Source organism: Mobula hypostoma, chromosome 11 (genome assembly GCF_963921235.1).
Source record: "Mobula hypostoma chromosome 11, sMobHyp1.1, whole genome shotgun sequence".
NCBI lineage: Eukaryota > Metazoa > Chordata > Chondrichthyes > Myliobatiformes > Myliobatidae > Mobula > Mobula hypostoma.
The window spans coordinates 107,671,928-107,697,031 of record NC_086107.1 but is presented as its reverse complement, the minus strand read 5'-3'; the positions used below and the strand labels follow the sequence as shown (position 1 = coordinate 107,697,031).

General features: G+C 41.0%; 1 protein-coding gene across 4 annotated transcripts in view; it reads right to left on the bottom strand.

Moving 5' to 3' along the window:
* The window catches only part of tnrc6ba (trinucleotide repeat containing adaptor 6Ba), a 191,735-nt gene that overhangs the window by 25,953 nt on the left and 140,678 nt on the right, over nt 1-25,104 (bottom strand). For all 4 annotated transcript variants that reach the window (XM_063062833.1, XM_063062836.1, XM_063062834.1 and 1 more), the window contains 4 exons: nt 19,372-19,393; nt 11,574-11,900; nt 7,425-9,854; nt 1,485-1,669 (listed from right to left, as the gene is read on the bottom strand). In XM_063062833.1, the coding sequence (XP_062918903.1) occupies nt 1,485-1,669; nt 7,425-9,854; nt 11,574-11,900; nt 19,372-19,393 (2,964 nt within the window). The remainder of the gene's footprint in view (nt 1-1,484; nt 1,670-7,424; nt 9,855-11,573; nt 11,901-19,371; nt 19,394-25,104) is intronic.

Here is a 25,104-nt window from a genome sequence, read left to right as displayed (position 1 = left end):
AACCACCTTTCCCACCATAATTGTAAGAGTGTTTTCTAGCTGTTGCAACTACAAATGGGGGAAAATAAACTCGTTACTCTGAAAACCTGAAATACAACAGGGAGGTTCTCTGTTACATTACTCAAGTTACATTATCTAATATCTTTCTTGAACTTTTTGCAGATAACAGCAAACCTGATGTATTCCCAAAACTTCCCAACTCACACAATTGCTAGATTTCCTTTTCATTTGATAACAGATTAATACCATCAATTATTGATGCTAAATCTCATAGACATTATCTATTTGTTTATGTGTCTCAAACTAATAAGAAGATCAAAATAGCACAATAAGAAACAGCATGCAAAACAAGAGGTTGCCTCAGCTTCTGTCTAGAAGTTGATTGAAATTAGGCTCCAAAAATCGTGGAAATATTTTAGATAACCAAAAGATTCTGCAGATACTGGAAATCAGCAAGTCAGCAACATCTATGGAGAGGGAGAAAGAGTCGATGTTTCTAGCCAAAACCCTTCATCAGGACTGGGAAAAAAGGTGGAAGAAACCAGAATAAGGTGAGGGTAGGGGAAGGAGCACAGGGTAGAAGGTGATAGGTGTAACCAGATAAGGGGGAAGGAAGTGAGAAACTGGGAAGTGATAGGTGGAAAAAGGTAAAGGGCTGAAGGAGTGATCTGTTAGGAGTGGGACGTGGGAGAAAGTGAAGGAGAGTCATCAGAAGGTGGTAATTGGCAAGTGAGAAGAGAAGGATGAGCCAGAAAGAGGAATTAAAAAAAAACAAGGGAGAAGGGGTGACAGTCTATTGACTGACTGCATCACAGCTTGTTATGAAAACACCAATGTAGCCGATACAGCCCAGTTCATCATGGGTAAAACCTCCCCTCTCCCCCCCCCCCAACCAGCACAGGAACCATCACCACTCAGGAGATGCTCTTACATTCTTTTCTCACTGCTGCCTTCAGGAAGGTGGTACAGGAGCCTCAGGACTCACACCACCAGATTCAGGAATGGTTATTACCCTTCAACCATCAGGCTCCTGAACCAGAAGGGATAACTTCACTTACTCTATCACTGAACTATTCCCAGAACCTATGGACTCACTTTCAAAGACTCTTGATCTCATGTTCTTAATATTTATTGCATGTTTATTTATTATTACTTCTCTTTCTTTCTGTATTTTCAGTTTGTTGTCTATTTACACACTAGTTGTCTGCCCTGTTCGTGTGTCTTTCTTTGATTATTATGGTTATTGGATCTATTGAGAATGCCCATAATAAAATGAATCTCCGGGTTGTACATGGTGACACATATGTACTTTGATGATAAATTTACTTTGAACTTTGAATTACCAGAAGTTAGAAAAACCAATGTCATACTGTCAGGTTGGAGGCTACCCAGAGGGAATTTGAGGATTTGCTCCTCCAACCTGAGAGTGGCCTCATTGCAGTGTTCCACAACTGGATTACCATCACGATTTTTCCTTTTCATACCTTGTGCATTTTCTTCCCGCTTGCGGGCCAGTTAGAGGAGTTGTAGGGTGAGCTACTCTCCTGAGTTCCAGTACTGTTCCACAAGCCTATTGGCCCATCATCATCTTCCTCCCAGCTTGGGGGCCGAGTATTTGCCACAGTAGGCCGATCACCACCTCCCCACCCATCCTGTATCGATTTTGAACCTGAAAAGATACATTTGGCATGTTAAAACTCAAAATTTAAAGCAATTTGTAAATTAATTTACAAACAAAAAAAAATCACTGGACATAGGTTCCTGGTCACTCAACCATCAAAGGTGATAAATAACTGGAACAGTAAGGTCCCCGATCAGCAGCCATCAGGTATACAAGTCCAGTGCAAGAAATAAGACACAGGAGCAGAATCTGGCCATTCAGTCCATCAAATCTGTTCTGCTATTCAACACTGGCTGATTTATTATCCGTCTCAAGCCCATTCTCCTGCCTTCTCCCAGTAACCTTTGACACCCTTATTAATCAAGAACCTATCAACCTCAGCTTTAAATATATCCAATGACTTGGCCTCCACAGTTGTTTGCGGCAGTCTGGATAAAAAAAATTCCTCCTCATCTCTATTCTAAAGGGATGCCTTGCATTCTGAGGTTGTGCCCTGTGGTCCTAGATTCCCCACTACTGGTAACATCCTCTTTATGTCCACTCTACCAAGGTTTAGTTAATTATTTTATTTAATTTAGATACAGCATGGAATAGACCCTTCGAGCACAATGAACCACACCACTGAACATGAGAGGAAACCCACGCATCCCACTGGGAGGACATAAAAATTCCTTACAGATGGCAGAATTGAACTTCCAACTCTGATGCCCCGAGCTGTAAAAGGGTCTCGCTAACCATTACACTACTATGGCACCGTTCAATATTCCATTGAGACCCCTCACCCCCACATTCTTCTAAACTCTAGTGAGTATAGGCCTAGATCAACTGCTTGAAAGAATGCTAACAAAATTAGAATTAAAAGATAAAATTATGCACAGCTAAAAATTTTTTAAAACCTAGTCACACAAAACATTGGGATTATTCCTAAAAGTCGAATTTACGACAATTTGTCATGCTCATTGTTTCAATTGATGAAATAAATATAAACAGCAGGTGATCAGAAATTCCAAGACTCGGTAATTTAACTAAGTTACTCGAGCTTACAGAAGCTAAGCACTAGTACAGTATTGAATTGGACACCTTGTTTGGAAAGATTAAGCAATAGACAGGAAAACTGCGTCATGGTATGAAGCTAAACTCTAGTGATTCCAGAATCTTCCAAAATAAAAGTATGTAGCCTGTTGTCAAGCTGTGTTTGCAAGTGTCTAATCTATTCCAGGCAAACGCCTTTCATTGCAATTTTAGAGTAAAATTCCAACTTTTACTGGATTTTAAAGTTTTAGAATTTTTCAACAAGTCATTGCCCTACTTGTGTGGCACGGCTCTAAAGTCTATTTACTCCATTCTGTAATAACCACTGTGATATAGTAGGCATTCAATTCATTTCTTACACATTCAATTTTATACTCTAACAGGTGTATGTCAGCAGTGGGATAATCTCTTGATACTGTTGCATTAGTCATACAACTTCATAATGAGTCAGTGGACTGAATGCAGCACTTGTGGGAAATCTTTCCTTATCAAAGGAGCACAACATGATTCTGAGAACCCTAGCAACCTTCTGGTGAGAAGTTTGCTGAAGTGACTTTTTTTAATGTGACTCTTTGGAGATGAAGCACTGTTTTTAGCCTTACAGACATGCCTTTAACCAATGCTCTTTCAGGTGAGCAGAGTCCAGCCAGCAACGTAGTGGTACCAACACTGGACTTTGAGGCGAGTGCTGGCCAGCTTCTTGCATGTTTTCTACCTGTGCAGGGTTGAGCCTCGAGCTAGCAACTCGGTTTCACACAAAACAAAAATGCTAAAGAAGCGACAAGGTTACCACCCGATGCACCACAGGCGTGGCGAGGAATAACAACATTTCAGCTGAGCAGATTGAAGCTAAAGCTGTGGGGCATGGCAGTCAGAAACTAAATCTGCTTCTCGTATTCAATAATTAAACACAATTTAAGATTTGTATATCATTTAGTCCAATGAAACCAAAGCGTTTGAATGCTGACAAATTAAGTTGCTGGAATTTTAATATTTATACCAACCTCCAATCCTTAATAACTTCTGTTGAATTTACTACATCTGTCTTACTACGTGCTGCCATTCTGATATGGCATTCCCCTTCAAGATCCAGCTTTCTCTTAGCCAGCATTACCCTCATCCAGAGCCCTCAGCTAGGAATTTGTACTCACATTTTTCCTTCTCTCCAATATGTCCTGCCCTGAATACCAACAACCATCTGTTAATCCTCCCACTCTAGCTCCCTTCAGGCAGCATTGCTCTGTTCTGTGGCATTCACTCTGATGTAGTGGAGCAAAGAGAAGGATCTGTTTAAGTGAGCCTTTCAGAGTCATTGAGGCATTATAAAAATCTGAAAACTCAGTACCACAATGTGTCCGACATTAATAAGGAGTACAGATGTTGACTTAATTCAACACCCACACTCTTCTTACAATGCCTTCAAACCCAAAACAGGATTTTAAAAAATGGTATGGCAATGGGTGAAATCAAACAGTTTCATTTTCCATTCCACTTTATAAAGGGTTACCCTGCTTGCTGCCTCACAACTGCATTGCAGAGAGCTGATCTTTTTAGGAAAACAAAGTTGAGTATCCCCATGGAACTGCGAACAATACACCAGAAAAATAAATTCAGCTTGCAATGGTCACCATTGTTAAAGCAAATACCGCAGGCAAGCACGTGCTACATGAAAGATAGGCTCTTTCCATTTAGCCAAGGCAGTCAAATTCAAAGGTTCTGTATGTATTTTAAGCTTAAAGATGTGAGCATTGCTGCAGGGAATGTCAGCTTACCACAACTAAAAGCTAACCATGTTAATAACATTTTTATTATTCTGAAAAACCTTCCACTGACCAGTAAGAAGGCATCAGTAATACGTTCTACTGTGTTTTGTTGAAACCCACAAAGTAAGCAGCTGACTCAGATTTAAACACAAATTTTCCAATTATGGTTAGCTCATTTCATTAAAATCACAACTCAGATTCAAAATAACAGGATCTCTGCTGTTGTCTGGTGTGATGAGATAGAAAACTACAACATGCATATGGAATTCAGAGATTAATTCTTCCACCAGCAAAGAGGTACAGCTCGTAGGACACAAAAAAGCCTGTGTGTGCATACACTGCAACTCGGACTTCCCGGCATCAATCTGCACCTGCTGCCAACCCTTCCTGCAGTTGTAATTTAAAGGGTTACAGGAGAGTCAGAATAAAGTAGTTACACAGACAAGGGCGACAATTATATGTAAAATTTCTGAAAGCAGCACAGATCACAAGCACAAAACTTACACAACTCATGCTAAGACACTGGGGGAGATCTCCCTGTGATGTGTAGTTATCAAATTTTCTAATTTGTATTAAGAATTGGGAAAAAATATCCAGTTTACCAAGTAACTGATGCAAATTAAGATGGTTTTGACGCATTAAGTAATTTGTGAACTAAAAGTGAGGATCTAAATCCTAGAAGTCACCTTCCATATACCTTACAGAATAGAGTAAAGCACATCGGAGCAATTAACTATTTTTGAATCATTACCACTACTGTAATACAAATGACAGCCAATACACCAAGTAATGCATCTTTTATCTCTTTTTTTCGCACTTACTGTAATATACACAGAGTTTTGTTTTCTCTGTATTTATTTATTATGCATTTTACTGTACTGCTGCTGTAAAGTTTTGCAACATACGCTGGTGATATTAAAGCAACATACATCAAAGTTGCTGGTGAACGCAGCAGGCCAAGCAGCATCTATAGGAAGAGGCGCAGTCGACGTTTCAGGCCGAGACCCTTCGTCAGGACTGAGTTAGTCCTGACGAAGGGTCTCGGCCTGAAACGTCGACTGCGCCTCTTCCTATAGATGCTGCTTGGCCTGCTGCGTTCACCAGCAACTTTGATGTATGTTGCTTGAATTTCCAGCATCTGCAGAATTCCTGTTGTCTGGTGATATTAAACCTGATTCTGAAAGCCCCCACAAACATCAAATGAGATAATTGGATAAGTTGTAATGCTAATGTTGCACGAAGGTTGAGTATTGCAAGGACACAATCTCTTCTTGAAAATTTTGCCTTGAGATCTTTTACACAAGTAAGCAGGTGAGGCCTTAGGTAACTGCATTCTAAGAAAGGTAGAACTACCTCAGCGCTGTAAAGGAGTGTTGGCCCTTTGCACTCCAGTCTAGATGAATTGGCGCCACTTTCATGGGACCCAAAGTTGACTCTGTCTGCTCAACTGTAGCCAAAATAATTTACAGAAAGACAGACCCCATAATTGACCAATATTTCACTGCAGCAATAAAGCTGGCATGCAAATACTTTTTAAATAAAAGACATAATGCACTCCAGTCTTAGCTAACAAAACACAACCATTCCAAAAGAGTAAATCATTTTTGTTTTAGAGTGCACTGTCCTTCTCTAAACTTCTATTTAAAATAGAGCGTCATGGAGACCAGATTATGATGGCAGATTTTCCTCCTGCTGGCCCAAGGGTTATCCCAATGTGGAATTCCCAGTCTGGAATTTCCCCAGTCAACAAGGTTCAGTTGCACATTAACAAATGATGGATCAGCCCAGAATCTGAGAATTTGTTGTAATAGTGAGCTCTGAACCCATAATTAGAACTGACATTTACCATCTCGGTACATTATCATTTCTCAAGATTTATATTATCAGGTAATGATGTTTGGAACTTAACTCTACAAAGATAAGGAATATTAAATCCTAACACTCAATGGATGAACATTCTGTTTGATCCCTACTCTGAACTTGATACACAAACAACAGGAATTCTGCAGATGCTGGAAATTCAAGCAACACACATCAAAGTTGCTGGTGAACGCAGCAGGCCAAGCAGCATCTATAGGAAGAGGCGCAGTCGACGTTTCAGACCGAGACCCCGGCCTGAAACGTCGACTGCGCCTCTTCCTATAGATGCTGCTTGGCCTGCTGCGTTCACCAGCAACTTTGATGTGTGTTGTCTGAATTTGATATATAGTTTACTGGAAGCTCTATGCCTCACTGTCCACCTTGCTACTACGTGTTCAAGCCTAGACATCAGGTACTAGCAGACCATTCACAGGAAAGGCAGACAAAACTTATCTCTGCAGAAAGGCAGCTCCCCCAGAAGGCTTCACTAGATAAGGATCAACTTAGAAACATTAACCAAATCATTTCCCAGCCAAAATAACATAATTAATTCTGGGAGACAAACATGGAAGTTTCTTCGCCTGTAAAACTTAAATGCTGCAATTTAAGACTCAACTTATCCACCAGAACAAGTGATTTAGCTCCTCTTTTTGTTGCAAAAGCAAAATATAATAAAAATGCAAAGAACAGGTATAGACAACATACCCCTCAGGCCTCACCACTCATCCACTTATTCATAAGACTCATAACTCTCAAAGAAACGACCTATCTCTAAATTAATTATCCTGGGATAATATACTCTATTGCTAGACTCTCCAGCCATGGGAAAACAATTTCTCAGCATCACCCTGTCAATATCCCTCATCATATTGAATGTCTCAATGGAATCACCTCGTACTCTAGAAAACTACTCCAGTATCTCCAGATCAATCATTCCTCAATTAACAACTCCTCCAGAGGAATCAGGTGAAACAATGCTGCATTGACTCAAAGATTAACCTTTATTAGCATGGCCATGAATGTAGAGAGTACATTAAATGCCCCCCAAATTGCATAAAGTGATGTGCCACAGAACGTCTGATACAAATCAACAACTTGCTTGTACATTTGAATGCAAAAAGTGGAAGAATATATAAGCAATAGCCTACCAGAACTTGACGTGGAGCCACGTCCTGTAACTGCATTTGATGCGTTCTGCTCACGAGGCAACGGCCCACTTCCAGAGCTCTCACTTTGAGAGTTTTTGTCCCACAGATTCACATTCTTATAGTTGTAGCTGTTGGGATCACCCCAGGCTGAGGTGCCGTCATCAATCTCCATCTTTCGGGAGATGGACTGAGGTGAAGGCTCTTCCCATCCAGTAGGTTCTTCCTCCTTTGGCAAAGTTGGGATGGTTGCAGGTGGAACAGCAGAAGAAGGCATGGGCACAGGTGCCGAGCCCCAACCTGGTGCTGACTGTCGGTTACTACTGGAGGCAGTGCCCCAGGAACCAGACACATCCTGCTGTTTGCTCCAATTAGAAGTGGTTGCTTTGGATGGCTCACCCCATCCCTGGTGTCTTGGGGGGTCCTCCCACCCACCTCTTTGATTAGGATTGGAACTACTACCACCTCCCCAAGATCCTACATCACCACGACCACTTTCACCCCATCTCGGGTTTGAACTGTCCCAGCCACCTGATTTTGGTTGTTCAGCTGGTTGCCCACTTCCATCACCCCAGCCATTATTGGCCGGCCATCCTTGAGTTTGTTGCTGTCTTGCTCCCCAACCTGGCTCCTTCATTCTAGGCCCATCATTCCAAGATGGTGTTTTCTCTTCTGGTGTTCCACCTCCCCAACCTTGACTGTTCTTTGGGTCCACCCATCCACTTGGAGTCTTTGAATCCTTCCACTCGATGTTTGAAGACTGCGGAGCATCTCCCCACCCAGAGGTGCAGTGACTGGTTTGACTGGGCCCTTCGCCCCAGCCCCCTGAGTTAGAGCTCTGAGTGGCAGTGCTCTCCCACCCTTCTGTTCCTTTGTCTGTGCGCCTCTCATTCCTAGGCGACTCCTGGACATCCCAAATTGTGTTCTGCTTTATCTGAGTTTGGCCCCACCCAGTATTTGACAGCACTCTTGGGTCTAGATCAGCCCTGTTCATTACACTTTGTAATACTTCTTCTTGGTCAGGATGATCAGCCTTGTTTGAGCGCCGTCCTCCTGGGTGGTTGTCAGAGCCCCCCTTTTTGTTGTTGCTTCGACTACCAGAGTCACTCCCAGTGGAACTAGAGGCTTTTGCCCAGTTGGAAATTTGGGCATTCTCTCCTTGGTTTTCTGGGAGGGGATTTACCCTGTGATTGTCCCATCCGCCTGTGCCACAATTCTGTTCCTTAGCAGAGCCAACCCAATCTCCTTCTGACTGATTATCAGTCCCTGGCTGTTGACCCCACAAACCCTGAGCACTACCAGATGCTGTTCTGTTCCCTTTACCCCAGTTTTTTGCTTTATTGGGGTCTTGTGTCTCAGAGTCCCAGGATCCACCATTATTGTCCCATGATTCAGTCCTTGATCTATTCACAAGTAATTGTTTCACACCAGAGCCATTCTTTGCTGCATCATCGCCACTGCGTCCATTATTGCCATCAGCTCCTGTACCATTTTGTCCAGAAATGGAATCAGTTCCAGAAGACCCCCAAACAGTATTCCAAGTACCCCCAGTTGCCCGTCCCTCCATAGTTCCTCTAATACTGCCTTCGGATGAGGCTTCAGTGCTCACAGATTGATTCAAAACCAAGGGGTTTCCCAAACCCATTCCTAAGGGCATATTCCAGGTCCCATTCCCTGTTGTTTCAGACACTCCCTTATTTTGTAAAGGGTTCCCAGTGCTCTGTGAGCTTGCATTCAAAGAGTTAGTGTCGCCATTATTTGGTCCATCAGTGTTAAGAGCTTGAAATTGAGGCTGTTCTCCAACAGAAGCATTCCATGTAACACCCGCATTTTCCGTTTTAGACTGTTTTGCCCAGGCGCTTGTAGAAGTACCATCCTGATCCCTAGGGCTTTGACCTACTGCACTAAGTTGTGCACTGGAGCTCGAAATGTCCGTCTCCGAAGTCCCTTTTCCAGAAGTGCCCTCCTGGCCCAATACTGGCCAGGCCGATGGGTTGATGTTTGGGTTCAAGGTCAACCCAAGGCCAGCTCCATCGGGGCTGCTCAAGTTTTTCCAATTATTAAGTCCGTCTTTGCTCTCCGAAGAGATGGAAGATGCGTGACTGGGTTTAGGCACAAGGCCCATGTTCCAGGCCCCCATTTTACATTCATTCTTTCCGCCCCCAGCAGCGAACTGGTTTGCAGCTCCTTTGCAACTCCTGGCAGCGCCACTTCCAGGTGGCTGGCTCTTCTCAGAGCCAAGGTTTGAGGCACCTTCGTTATCTATGTGTTCCGAAGCCGACTCAGAGTCTCTGCCTGTGATGCAAGGCCAAGCCTCCATATCAGACCCGTCTACGATTAACTTATCCCAGCCGTGGTTGAGGTCAGTGCTGGATGATCCAGAACCCCAAGGAGAATTTGCATAATTTGAACCAGCACCCCCAGGGTTTGTGTCTACAAAAGAAAACAAAACATGTAACTAACACCTGAAATATTAAATGAGAAAAATGTAAATATCTATTCGAATAAGTGTTTCAAAATTATTTTCAACATAGTTGACACTGACAAAATATACTTCCAGGATTATTAAAAACAGGGAACAAAGATAAAACAGGCCATCGACCAATACCAACCAAAAATTAATGTTTCAGTCTTTGAAAAGAAAACAGAAGGAAAAATTAACAATGAAAGTTTTCATATCCGAGTTGAATACAATAGATTTAAGAAACCTGAAACCATCTTGAAGAAAGCTTAAAAAAAAGTGAATAATCCAGAATAAATCTTGGTTGCCAAGAACCATCATGAGACAAATACCCATTAAATTTTAAGCATTATCAAGGGGCACAGCCAACTGAACTCTGATCCAACTGCAAGTGTCCAGAACATTGATTCCATTAACAAATCTTTGCTATCTGGCTATATCAAAGGAGAAAAAGTGACCACAGCAATCATGACATTTGATTACTGTTCTCTCAGTAAAGGCGAGGGCATGAACATTTGAATTTAGAGTTATAATCAGTTTGTCCAATTGGGTTCCTTAAGACTCCAGATCAGATCTGGTCACATCATTTAAATGAGGTTAATCGGTGTAAAATGGTGTTTGCTATGTTTCTGTCAAAGTGAATAAAGATCTACAAAACCCTATTTAACAAACAGAAATGATAAATGGGGAAATATAATACCTGCCCAACTTGTCTCTTTTAAATTGCAACTCTTAGAATAGAGAAGCTGGAGAAGAGTAGTGTCATGGAGCACACTGAACTAAACAGGCTACATAATCCAGGTAAGATATTTAGCTTATGGAAAATTAGCTGATCCCAGCCAAGTCTGTAGGTGAGCCAAGACAAAAGATGTCACACAAGTCTCCCTGTTTCTGGGATGAAGGAAGAACCATCTATGTAGTGTCTCAGCAGCCAGACAACTTGCTGCTTGTTCCATTCAGGAGCAGCAGTGTTGGACGGTTCCTCTCTTCCTCGGTGTCTTGTCGGAAGATCCAACCCACCTCTTTGATTGGGTCCAATGGGTTTCTCATTCTTGATTACAATTTAATTTGCTTCCTCATATTACTAACTATTCAGTGGCTTTGATGAAGTTTCATGCTGGCAACCAAATTAAGTAGCCCATCAACTGTCCATTGTAATTAACTGTTTAAAAAATGGGCAGCTGAGAAAATATCTATGATTCCCTGGCCCTTGGAAATGAACACAGAGAAACACCCCAGGAGAGGAGAATACTTAACAGTGTGAAGCATGCTGCTACCACTGTTACAGATGAGCTGCTATGACTTTGATTTTTAATACTTTCCATCGGCAGGCAGTAAGCATCAAGGCTGCTCTATATTCATGGTCTGTCCTGTATTTCTATCCAGTGTTTCCATAAATTGATACTAAAATCAGAAATTGTTCAGAGTGAGGAAGGGACTCTTGTGTATTGTGCCAATGGCATTCACACAGGGACTATACTCTGCTTTGTGGCATGACCTTGTCTCAGAAGAGTATTAAGTCCCCTCATGGGCATTAGCTGGTATTAAACAAAGTTTTACAGTACAACTCACACAAAATCAGTGAAGCAACAACCTGGAAGAGAAATCTAATGTTCACCATTTTCTCAGTGCCATCATCGCTTTTGCATTTTCCCATAAGACATCAGAAGCTGAAAACTGCATCCACTTACCCACTGGTGTACTGCCGTGCTGCAGTGGACCGTTGGGTTGTGCAGTGCCAGGGTTTGATCCTGGCAACCCAGGAGGCCCCGCCCCACCTCCAAGAAGTCCACAGGAAGGCGGAGGGGGCTGACCACGTTTTAGTAACACTTTGTGCTCTTGCTGGCGAAATCGAGGAGGCACCTCACGGGGCAGATAGCGGGCGGCGTTCTGTGGCTGGCCGTTGGTGGCCACCGCCCTTTTGGCATTGTTACCACCGTTGCCGGCTGGTGTTGGAACACTGCCAACTGAGGTGGCAGTTGGAGGCTGGCTTAGGCTTGGCTTCGTCGCTTCGGGCACTAAGGGAAAAAGTGTTTAGAGAACAATTAGCCAGCAGAAACTCAGGTATACGAAAATAAAGAATGCAAGGTTCCACTAATGTTTACAATATCTTTCAGCAATTACTCAATATGCACTCAAGTTTACAGGGAACACATTAATGCAAGGCAAATTTGTTTAAGGATACAAAATGCTAACTTTTTTTGAAGTTCAAAGAGGAAAATAATTTCAGAAATTGCTAACTGAGTAGATATTAACACGAGTCATATGCACAAATAATTTATGGAATAGAGCCAGAAAGATGAAAATGGGATCCATCTGGGACTAACAGCACAAGTCCAGTTATCAACAGGCCTTACTTGGAGAAAAATCTATGAATGATTTCCTCACACCTCTCCATACCCCACAGGACTGCAGAATGTGTGTTTAAATCTGGAGTGGTGATATCATCCAAGCAGTAAGGCAGAGAAACAAACAGATCTATGACTGCCTCCAGGAAGTCAAATATCTCCTACTTCTATTTCTGTTGCAGCCAGACATTTCCAAAGATTTCCACCAATTCCCTCTAATCTCCAAGCTTTTATTTGTAGAGTTTCAGCAGAGAATTAGCCACAACCTTACCAAACAACGAAGCAGCCCTAAAGGATTAAACATCCTACTAAGCCTGTTGCATTTTCTCCCTCATTACCAAAAGTAGCTGGAGATCAGCTCCTCAGTCTTTAATTATTACTACCCTTAATCATCCTCGAGGAGCTCAACAACATCAGCACAAAGATCATTCTTTATCCAATGTCTTTGTTTCTCCTTTTCTGCCATCAAGCCCTGTATTCCAGAGGATGCTCAGATGGAAACAGGGACCATTAAATGGGATGAAGTACCTGAATGGAGGAAAAACACCAAAGGGAAAAAAATCTACTGGGGTTCCCCACCATGGACTAATACCATTACACAAAGGTTCTGTGAACCTCAGGTCGGGATCCCCTAACTAGAAGAGAACTTTGAGGGTAAGATATTTCACTTTGAACCAGACAACTGCATTAAGGACAGGAAAGGGGAAAGAAAACTTGAATTCCCTCATATAGCAACGTTTACATAGGATATCTAAATAGAACCACTGGATTTTAGGTTCTATAGAATTCACAAGGAAGAAAAGGATTACAGAATACAGCTTTAAGGAGAAACCACCATGAAACAGAGGTGTTCTCTTCTCGCTGCTGCCATTAGAAAGGTGGGACAGGAGCCTCAGAACACAACACTACCAGGTTCAGGAACAGTTATTTTTCCTCAACCATCAGGCTCTTGAAACAGTATGGATAACTTAATTCGCCCCATCATTGAACTGTTCCCACAACCTATGGGCTCGTTTTTCAACGACTCTTCATTTCATGTTCTTGATATTGCTCTTTTTTTTTTTGTCTTTTGTGTTTGCAGTTTTGCACACTGGTGTTTGTCTACCTTGATGGGTAAAGTATTTCACTGATTATAGGGCAAAAGTTTAGGGGTAACAGGAGGGGGAACTTCTTTACTCAGAGAGTGGTAGCTGTGTGGAACGAGCTTCCAGCAGAAGTGGTTGAGGCAGGTTCGATGTTGTCGTTTAAAGTTAAATTGGACAGCTATATGGACAGGAAAGGAATGGAGGGTTATGGGCTGAGTGCAGGTCGGTGGGACTAGGTGAGAGTAGGAGATCGGCATGGACTAGAAGGGCCGAGATGGCCTGTTTCTGTGCTGTAATTGTTATATGGTCGTTATATTATGGTTCTTGGATTTATTGAGTATGCCTGCAAGAAAATGAATCTCAGGGTTATATATGGTGACATGAACATACTTTGATAACATATTTACTTTGAACTTTGTATCAGGGTAGGAATTACAAATAAAAGGTTCCCAACACTGATGAAAGAAAATATAGAAGTTCTAAAGGAAAAATGGAGCAAAAAAAATTCTAAGAGGCTTGTAATAGAGCCCTTCAGATGAAGGATCTTCAGTACAGTTCTGGTTATCTTTCAGATTTCCAGCAGTCACATATTTTCATTTTCAAATGGATAATGTATGACCTTTACTTACAGAGGATGGGTTACTGCAGTATTTTGGACTGCTTGTAAATCACACTGCAAACCAAACTATAGACAAGCCCTCTTATCTTGAGCCAGGTAGTTTATCATCCAGAGATGCAAGCTCCTCTCTGCTGACCATGATGGATTTCCAGCTGGGATCGAGAGCAGCTTGCACTACTTGGAACTGCCTCAAAATGCTAATGTAACCATGCTGCTGTGTTTAGTTCATTGATGCAGGGTGTTGTCCCATTGAGACCAGGCATTTAGTATCATGGCTAGTGCTTCAAACAAACATTTTTTTATTTCAAACACTGTGGCACATACCTAGTTCATCACATATTTATTGAGCATGTGACAATTGAATAAAATTTTTATAGGATTCAAGATAATCATTTCACACCTGGTAAAATAGGGCAGAGTTCCATTTTAAAATAGGGTAACAAAGAGAATGAGAAAAGCCCACTAATTCATTTTCAGGTAACAGCACAGCACTACGCATCATATACACAAGGGCAAAATAAAATACTCTTCAAGACCACACAGAGCACAATAGCTAGCCTCACAGGTGCAGGGGCTTTGGTTTGATAATAACCCCATGCACTGATTGACACAGTTAATACAGCCTCTTTGGAGCAGTGTGGGTTTCTGATGGGTGCTCCAGTTTCCGTCCACATCCCAAAGATTTGCTGGTAGATTAACTGGTGACTGCAAATTATACAGTATTAAGGGGCAAAAAGAAAATTGATGTGCATTGATGACAGAGAACAAGGGGATGGGAGCAGGCGCTATGGATTGCTCTGTTTTTCACTGAACTGAAGATGTGTGTACTCTGCCAGAACTGCATCAAGGCATTTTATGATGAAGCAGTATCAAGATTTGAATTTAATTATTTTTTTTTTGCAAAGACTTTGCCCACACTGCCATGAAACTCAGATGCAAAAAACATTCAAATCCATTACATAGAATACAGACCATAATGCAGACTTGCCCATCTTTGCACAACACCATTTAGTCCATCAGGTCTAACTTGCCATTCTTGGTAATGGCAGATCTTTTAACCCACTTTATCTTTCTTTGTTTGACTTAATCCTTTTGCTTGAAGCAAGTAACATCTTTTAAATGAGTCAGTCTTTATGGCCCTTTGAGACAATAAACTCTACACAAGCACCTCACTTTGCACAATGCTGCTTTGTCTGGAATAGCTTTGAACCAGGTTGTTTCAAATGCTAAGGTACATTCACTTACATTAGACTTCCCTTTCTGAGGAAAGAGTGTTTCCTTCCTGCTCTACCTCTGGAGGCACTGTTTGTTTTGAACAAACATCACTTCCTGTTCATAAGCTGTTTTTTCACATATTTCCTGCGTGGGTTAATTCAGATTTCAACTTGAAGCAAACACTTGAAAGACATCCATGTCCATCCACTCTTTATTTGCCCTTGAAAAAACAATATCTTTTCAAAGTGTTTTCTCATTAAAAACTCTGAAGAAAGCTTCTAGCTCGAGTGAATTTTGAGAAGGTGCTTAACTCCAGTCCTAGCTTTGTGTGCAACACTGCGAGAGCAACAGAGCCAAAAGGTAACTCATCTTCAAAGGCATCGCTGCTGATTGGAGACAGGTCTGAACAGCTTATGTTACAATGTCGCTTCTGACCCCAGCAACTTCAATCAACCGAGCCCTGGAAATCAGGTCAGAATGTGGTGCATCAATTGCATCTTCACAATGATCAAGCAAAACCACGCTTACCATAACTACAGCACAGGCCCAGAACAGAACTGAAGCAGCAGGAATGAGAACAGCATATGCTAAATGCGAAGCTGAAATGCTAATTCAAAAAGCTCGTGTAGAAGCTACAATGACTGCCCTCAAAGATGAGTGTAAAGCTGAGGCTTTCTTAGCAGAGACAAATGTGTATGAAGTGGCAGTCGTCTTAGACAGTGGTGGTCGTCTCTCTCTAGGAAGGTGACTGAAGAACCAACCACTGGTGCAAGTCATCTAATACAATATGGTTGCTCAACAGAAGATGAAATCAAAGCAACAAAAGGTAGGAACCAGCATCCCATCAAGCTTCACAAAGTTTTACCCAGTCCTCCTCCTGAACTTGGATCCTTTGCTTCAGATTCAAACCCAAAGAGGAGGAATTCTCATTCAAGGTACAAAGTCACCCAACTTGGAAACACATGGGTGTTCACCACTTAATAAGAGCAGACAAGGATTAAATGGTGAACCAAGTGTATGTGTGGCTCACCTTTCAACAGAAGCTACCACAAAGCCTACTGCACAGCCCTCACTTGCTACACCAGGCTGTAATGATAAACCACCATTGGACAATAGTTTAAGTGAGATGCTGAGTCTGACTAGAGAAGCCCTGAGGCAGTAGTCCAGATCTGGACCAGACAGCCATCTGGATAAGTGGGAGAAACTGGGGAGGGTAGCATTGGAGAAGCAGTAACAATATATTGCAAAATACAGATGGACACAGTGCAGCAAAGCATCAATGGTCTCCAGGAAACTGGGCCAAGAACCTATCGACTACTCAGAAGAATTGGACAGCGGTAAATTCAGGGCCAACACCTTGGGCTACTGCTGGTTCTAACATACCTGCAGTGGAGCATGGCAGAAAGCCAGCTGAGCATCCAGATGTAGCTACTTCCTTGGACACTCTAAAGACACGTTCTGAGATATCAGAAGTTACCAGAAGCAGAGCCAGTTTGTCCCCGAGTCAATAGGAGCAGAGGCCTGCTTACCCCTGCCAACTCTCATTGACTATGACCATATTCGCAAAAACAGAGATGAAATCCTAATTCCTGAAAGGGCATCTGATTGTTCACATCTTAAGGACATAGCTGACAATATCCCCCCATGTGACTCTTCTGCTGAAATTCTCTAGTTGCCTGGCAGAGACACCAACCATATACATAAGGTATGTGAACAGCACAATGGTCAGCACAGTGCACCTGTGTCCAACGACTGGACATGGGTTCAATCACAGCGAGTAAAATCTGCCTCGATGGTGCTCATCAGCCCATTTAAGACTAATATCCTGGAGAATGGGCATCAAAGTCATTTCAAACCCTGTGAGAGTTGTATCTATTTGAAAGAGAAGATTGTAGGAATAGCCAATGACAGCCTTTGCAGTGTGGCACACTTATAAGCAACCTCTCAGAGCAACCCAATTGGGCAAAAGTTAGAATCCTCCTTGTTGTTCAAAGGCAGGTGAATGTAAAGGATGTGCAGTGCATCACAAAGCAGGAAGCTTTCCCAATCCAAAGTTACCTTAGTGAACTCTGTCACTTTCTTGACTCTGAGGGACTACAGCAAGTTGGAGGACATATTACGAGAGCACAACTCACTTCAGAGATACCTGACACAATCATTATTCTGGGTGAGCACCATGTCACCAATCTGCTCATCAGACATGGCCACAAGCAAGTATATCATCAAGGACATTTTCGAAGCAAGAACACTTAAAGACTGTGCAGTAAGACTGTTTCAAGACTGGTCTTTGAAACTGTCCATTCATTTGCCAAATACTCCATTAAGTGATCATTTGACTTTTAATTTCAGTAGTTAAGTTTGACACCACGGATGTCAGGTAGGAAGCGTTCTGCCTCTGGAAGCGCTGTTTGTTTTGTCTGCAGTTCGTTTTGCATGAACAATCACTTCTTGTTCGTAAGCTTTTTTTAAAACTATAAACAATTTTTTGCATGGTTAATTTGGATTTCCACTCGGAACAAACATGGTGGAAAGACATCCATCTCCAGCCACTCTTTATTTGCTCTTGAAACAGCAATATCTGTGAGTCTTAAGCTTTCTTAATATTGGTAAACACTTAGCAGATGTACTTTGAAGGAAGAATTATGTTTACTGTTCATTGCTATTAAGCTATCATCATGCCACAAGTTCATTCCAGTCTATGGCATAGCCATAGGACATTGGGTGTGTATATTACTTTGTTTTATGGTGATCATGAAAATAATTGATAATATTAGTGTATTCAGCCATGAGATGATTCTGTATTGAATCTAATATGTGTTTTACTTAATTTTCTGCAGTTTCACTTAAGTTTTCTCATTGAGAACCCTGAAGAAAGCTTCCGGCTCAGGTGATTTTTGAGAATGTGTTTAACTCCCTGCATAGCTTTGTGCATAATGCATTGCGAGGGCATTAGACTTTCTATCCTGTTAAATTCCTTCATCACATTCAACATCTTGTAAAATTGTCAGAAATATGCAAATTATAAATGCAATTCTTTCCAAATTTTTTTTTGAAATAAAGGGCTATTTGCAACATTTTCCCAGCTTCCTTAATATGGTAATTGTTGTCTTCCACAATGTTAACACCCAAATAAATGTCGTGCACAATTAAATAAATTGCTGGAAACTCCAATAAGCAGAAGCAATGGATAGTGAAACATTACACAGTACAGAACAGAACACAAAGGTTTCAACTCTCTTGATCGACACAAGTAACCTAAGGTAGCATATGGTTTAAGGTTCTTAGAGTCAGGGTCCCTCTATATATCTAGGCAGTAGTGATCTACAGAGATGGAGAATCTACTATCTGAAGCTGGATTCTGAGAAATACATATTCAAAAAAAAAGCAAGAGGATGCCTTCCAAAGTAGAAAAAACTGAAACCACGCTTGTATGACACTCATGGAAAATAGCAACGTCACTGAGCTACTGGAAGTTGAATGTCTCCCAGTTACAGGCGTTTTTGAGAGCATTGAAAAAATATCTTTCTTTGAGAAGAACTTTGCAATGGTTTTCACCAGCGGTATGATCTTACCAAGTATTACTCACCACTTGTGGGCTCTGAAGCTTTTACTGCACCAAAGCCAAAAGACTCTAAGCAGGATCTTGCAGTAATAGTAATGTTGGAGTGAGTTTTCTTGAAGGTATCTCATAGATACAACCCAGAACAAAAGTAAACTTAGACAGTAAATGGACAAGTAACTTTTCCAAACAGCTTCAGTTGAGAAGAGTGCAGCCATAGTTTCCACTTATACAGAAGCAATATTATTTGAAGTTTCAGCTCCTAGTGCAAACTTAGTTTTTTTTAAATGCATTTCTGAATGGTTAAAACCCAGTCATCCAAGTTGGTTGATTCAGGCAACAAATAAATCACAAAGTAAACTTTTGAGTTTTAGTGCAATCAATTTTCCAACCTTCAGTGAGACTTATAGTCTTAGAAACATACTATCACAAACTTTTAATCTATATGAACCAAGTTGGAAAATAGAAAGGAAGTAGAAAAGCAAGTCACAGGTGAGCTTAAATCGCGCATTAATTCTGAATCTTTTATTCATCCTAGTGTGAAGATATTGCTGGATAAATTATTTTTGTTTATGATCATCTGAATAGATGCAGATCTACTTGAAGTGAACACAATAAGAATAAATCCTTTGAACTGTGCTTTCAAAACAAGAAATCTCTTACCTTTGGTTTTTTGTTCTGTAACCTGAAACACAGAAAAAGTGTTGGTCAGTTCAAAGTCATGAATTCACACCATAAGCAAGATCCTGCTTCAAAATTACCAGTAACTAACAGGCTCCCAATATTCCTATTACTATTGAGGCTACTAAGTAATGGACGAGAGACATCCTACATCCATCTTCAATCAGTCTCTAAGGGATAGTGCTGAGCAGCAACGCAAGTCATAAAATACCATACGGTGGCCATCATAATATAATACTCCTAAAAAGTGTTACTAGAAATAAAAAAAGTTACTATCTCCTGAGTAATGACAATTTATATTCGTGATAGAATCAGAATACATGGTTTTCTGCTCAACAGGGTAAAACAATAACTAAGTTAACTGTAGTGGAACAGAACTTTATTCAATAGAGAGTGCTTCTGAGGAGTTGACATTCAAACATTCAGACAATGTATAATACCAGCAACACACATCAAAGTTGCTGGTGAACGCAGCAGGCCAGGTAGCATTTCTAGGAAGAGGTACAGTCGATGTTTCGGCCGAGACCCTTCGTCAGGACGAAGACCTTTGAGTCCTGATGAAGGGTCTCGGCCCGAAATGTCAACTGTACCTCTTCCTAGAGATGCTGCCTGGCCTGCTGCATTCACCAGCAACTTTGATGTGTTGCTTGAATTTCCAGCATCTACAGAATTCCTCGTGTTAATGTATAATACCAGCTACTGGCAGAGTCAACACCAATGATGTCACTAGGTTTGATTTAGTGCATTGCTAAACTTGAGGGCCAGTTGCACAACCCTGATGTTTGGCAAGAGTACTCTCACCAAAGCAGAAGAGAGGTGGAAGTGACTATTGCAGAAAGCACATAGAAATCCAGGTGTATCCAATGGAATGGTAAATATAGTCTAATGAAAGGTCATCAGCTCCAAATGGTTCTTTCAACCAATGCTGACCGATTCGCCAAGGAATTATAGCATTTTTTCAAAAAATTTCTAGCACCGAGAATTTTGGTTTAAGTTGTTGCTGATTTTTAGTTCTGCGTAAATAAACTCCATTTAGACTTGGTCTGCAGAAATCTGGTAAATGTATTTAATTTATCCTTAATGTTTTATTCCATCCTCAGGGGTTTCCCACAACCTGGCTCTCAGTTATTAATTCAGCTAAAATATTCTATTTAAAACACACAATCACTTGAATCTGATCATATTAACAAATTATGAAAGCCCAGATTTACTTACCTAAATGCCCAGATTCAATAAAACCCAAGATTTTTTAAACCTTGCTGTGATGTATCCGAGGCCCTTCCAGCAAAATTTTATCTTTTAATTTACTTTTACACAAACAGATCTTGGTTCACAACTTAACCACACTCAGTTGCTACAACTAAACACCTGTTGTCAAAGTCAATCACTGAAGCGGAGCAAGTAACGACATCAAATCTATTTGTCTAAAATGAACTCTTAAGGAAAATGAAAACCAAAACTACTGAAGATTAACACAGACATCTGAATCACTTAGTACTGCATGTATTTATACAGCAAGGAGCATCAAGAATTATTGTTTGGAAGGGTTTATTTTCTGGTATCACTTAACCCTACTACTTTACACATACTTGAAACAAAAAAGGGCATTTTCCAAACAACAGAAAAGGTGTAGCATAAATTCACAATGATGTTAACACACAAGAGGTTCCAATTATGTAGACAACTTGGTGGATAATCAGTAAAGAGGGATCTGGATTGAGCCTAAAATCAAATGTTGCGGATAACGGTCTTTTGAATTGATTGGTGTAAATACGATAACTAAAGGTAATCAATAAAAATTAACAATTTTGCATAGCAAGAAGTGGAATTAGTTATTTGAGAGTTATGGTAGCAGGTCAAAGTGAAATATTCTTTAATAAGTGTTCAGCAGCAGGCACATTCAAGTTGAATGGTGGATGAACAACCTAATTTTCTATCCAGATTTGGTCTGTAAGATAGCTTGCACTAAACATCACCATTAAAAAGTGATGTTTGAGTATACTCTTGGCGATGGGGAAGAGAATTAACACAGAGGTTCCAACAGGCTATATGTGGTAAAGAATAATAACCAATAAATTATGAGTGGAAAATGATCTACTGTATGCTAATTTCGATGGAAGTAGAATGGAAGTCGGCGCAGCATGATCTTAAGGAGATCATTATGGACTTCAGGCATGCTAAGAGCCACACTCACGTCCCTATCTACATCAACGGAGCTGTAGTGGAGCGGGTATCAAGCTTCAAATTCCTTGGTGTCCACATTTCCGAGGATCTCACTTGGTCCCTGAACTCCTCCATCCTGATCAAAAAGGTGCAATAGCATACTCGCCAACTGCATCTCAGTGTGGTATGGCAATTGTCCCGTATCGGACTGTAAAGCACTCCAGTGTGCGGTGAAAACTGCCCAGCAGATTATCGGCACCCAATTGCCTACCACTGAGAACATCTACCATAAACGCTGTCTAAGCAGGGCGAAAAGTATTATCAAAGATGCATCTCACTCTAACCATGGACTTTTTACTCTCCTCCCAACCGGTAGGCGCTACAGCAGCCTCCACTCCCACACCAGCAGGCTCAGGAAGAGCTTCTTCCCTGAGGCTGTGACCCTGCTGAACCTCACATCACAGCGCTAATCAGTATTGCACCCATACTGTACTCTCTCAGTACTTTTATATTTGTGTGCTGTAGCACTTACTTTTTATTCACAGTTATTTTATAAGTGACACTATTCTTTGCATTTCTGGTTAGATGCTAACTGCATTTCATTGGCTTTGTATCTGTACCTGGCACAATGACAATAAAGTTGAATCTAATCTAATCTAACCTGCTCAGGAACACAAGATCATTGTCATTTCGGCAAAAGAATGAAATCCCAAGCCTGTCAAAACGAATATAAAGCTCCAGGGGTCAAAAATAATACATATTTTGTTTAGCCACCACCTGTGCATCTGTGTTACATGAATTTAACTGTTCATTTTATTGTGCGGTCAACTTCCTGAAGAATGATCTAAGACAGCAACTACAACTTAACTTTCGGGGCCAGAGCTGTACATAAACTGCACTCAAATATGCAATAGTCTGGAATTCAGATTAAGATTTTTTTTAAAGCATCTCAATAAATTATAATTGACCAAATTGGCAGCTTCTAATTGCTTCGCTTTCACCTCAATTATCCCTTTTGGATCTCTCTTCACAATATTTTAAGCTTTCAAAATGTGCAATTGAGTGAAATCATGCAAGAGGCCATTAATTTAACAATGCTATAATATGTAACAAAATCTGACACAAGATGTACAAAATCTCATCAACAAATTCAACATAATCCTGCTTTAAATGGACTTTGCTTAAATTAACATAATAAATCAAACAAAAACACATGGAAAATGTAAGCAGAAGCTCACTGGATTCAGCCAATAAATGCTGGTTGCAGGAGTTAACAGCTAACCTTGAATTGTTGCAGATAAATTTAAATAGTTAAGACCTAACACCATGTCCCCTGTTCCTCCACACCCAAAAACTTTTGTAGAGTTCATGATAATGTATAATTGCCAACACAAGCTAGTCTTGTTACAGTAGGAACCTTCCATGCTCAATCTAACTACTGTTATCATTAATAGACTGTTTTGTTATGTGACAGTAGGGAGAGGAAAGAAGAAAAACTGGAGGTTATATTCCACTAAGCTTTCAAAATGAGGTTACTTCTGACTGTTCGTAGCTGTAAATTTGTTTGCCAAGGAACATACTGCAAGTATATAACACATTGACATCTGCTGAGAAGGCTGCTTACAAAGAAATGAAAATTGTGTGTACTCCAAGGGCAGTATAAAATCTTGCCTTTGTTACAAGTTTCTCTTCTACTGCAGAAATGGAAGATCCTGATCCCAGCACAAATCATTGCTTTGGTGAAAAAAATCCTAGAAAGGTATGTGGAGACAAAGAAGCTGGGGTTCTTCCACTTGGAACAAATATCAGAAGAGATTCAAAAGTGCAAGCTCATAATGAATTGGGCAAAAAGAAAGTGTTTCCATCAGAGTCAGAGTAACCCAAAATGGGAACAGGCCTTTCGGCCCAAAAGGTCCATGCTTACCATAACAAACTCCCTGAGAGTCCCAGCTGCCAGTGCTAAGCCTATTACCCTCCAAGCCCTCCCCTCCATGGTAACTATCCCAATTCTTCAAAAGCAATTACTGTCGACCTTATCCATACCCATTAGGATCTTAGAAAATTCTATGATGCCACACCTCATTCTCCTGTGCTCCAGGGAATAAAGATTCTGAATAGCCAACCCTTAACTATAACTCAGCCCCTCTAGCGAGGCAGCAATCTCATTAATCTCTTCTGCACACTCTCCAGCTTGACAATCTTTTATATAACCGAACACAATACTTCAAGTGTGGTCACACTATTGACTTACATAACTGCAACACAGTGTACCTATTCCTCGACTTGATACCGATTGATGAAGGCTAGTGTGCTAGACACCTTGTTCCATCGCTGTGTACTTGCCCGGCCACTCTTCAACAAACTGTGCAATTGGTCTTTTGTTCCTAACACTTGACCAGTGCATTGACATTCATTCCAGTCTTATCATGGCTTTACTGTCAAAAATGTGTCACCTCACTCTTGTCCAAGTTGAAGTCTATATGCCACTCCTCAGCCCAGCTCCCTAACTCATCAAGATATCTCTGTAATTCATTGTAACCTGCTTCACTATCAATAAGAGTGCACCCCACCTCCCCATTTATGATCAAAAGTGCTAACGGTGTATTCCAGCAAGTCACATACTACTTTGAATCACAGAAGATTCTAGGTACAACCTAACCTCCTTCATGGTCAAATTCTGGTCTGCATGAACTGAAATAAGGGGAGGGGAAAATTTAAGCACAAATCTACGAGTTACACATCCAACCAAAGCCAAAAGGAGATTCAGAAAAAAACTAAAAGCTATGTATATTTTTCCAAAAACATTGCAGTTAGTGGCAGTGAGTGATCAGCCCAGGTGAGGACTGATCCCCGCTTTCTGATGTTGGGTAAGTTTACCTTGTTTGGCATCAACTAGAACATCCAATGCCTACTTCAAATTGCCATCATTGCCTCCCCAGTATTTTCTATGGTTACATCAATGCAATGGGCTTCAAAGTGAACTGGGTACTGAAGATAGATTCTTGATCAGTCAGGGCATGAAGGGATACTGGGAGAAGGCAGGAGATTGAGCTAAGGGGGCAAACGGATCAACCATGATGAAATGGCACAGCATACTCAATGGTCCAAGTAGCTCAATTCTGCTCCTATATCTTATGGTCTTAACACCTGTTTCTTTCTAAAGATGTGATTGAACTGGAGATTCCCAGCTCTGCCTCTATGGGCTTTTTAAAAACAAAATAAAACAGGAAACTGGTGTCCCACATTGAAATCCAATGGTACGGTTAACATTTGTTTCACATACAGATTGTCCTGTACAAATAATACTGGACAGCTGGCAATCCAATTTTGCATTTGTGTCTGAAGGATATAACAAGAATGATATTATTTGGAAAGTGAGATTTTAAAAACTATCAGTCTTGTTTTTCTTCGTTCTGCTGGTCTGCCCAAAACCATGCACAGTTTATTTAACAGCATAAATATTACTCAAGTGTGTTGACAGTCTGAATGACACACACTTCTATTGATGCTGCTTGTGGAAGCATGATTACACCTCTGTGGGCCATATTACTC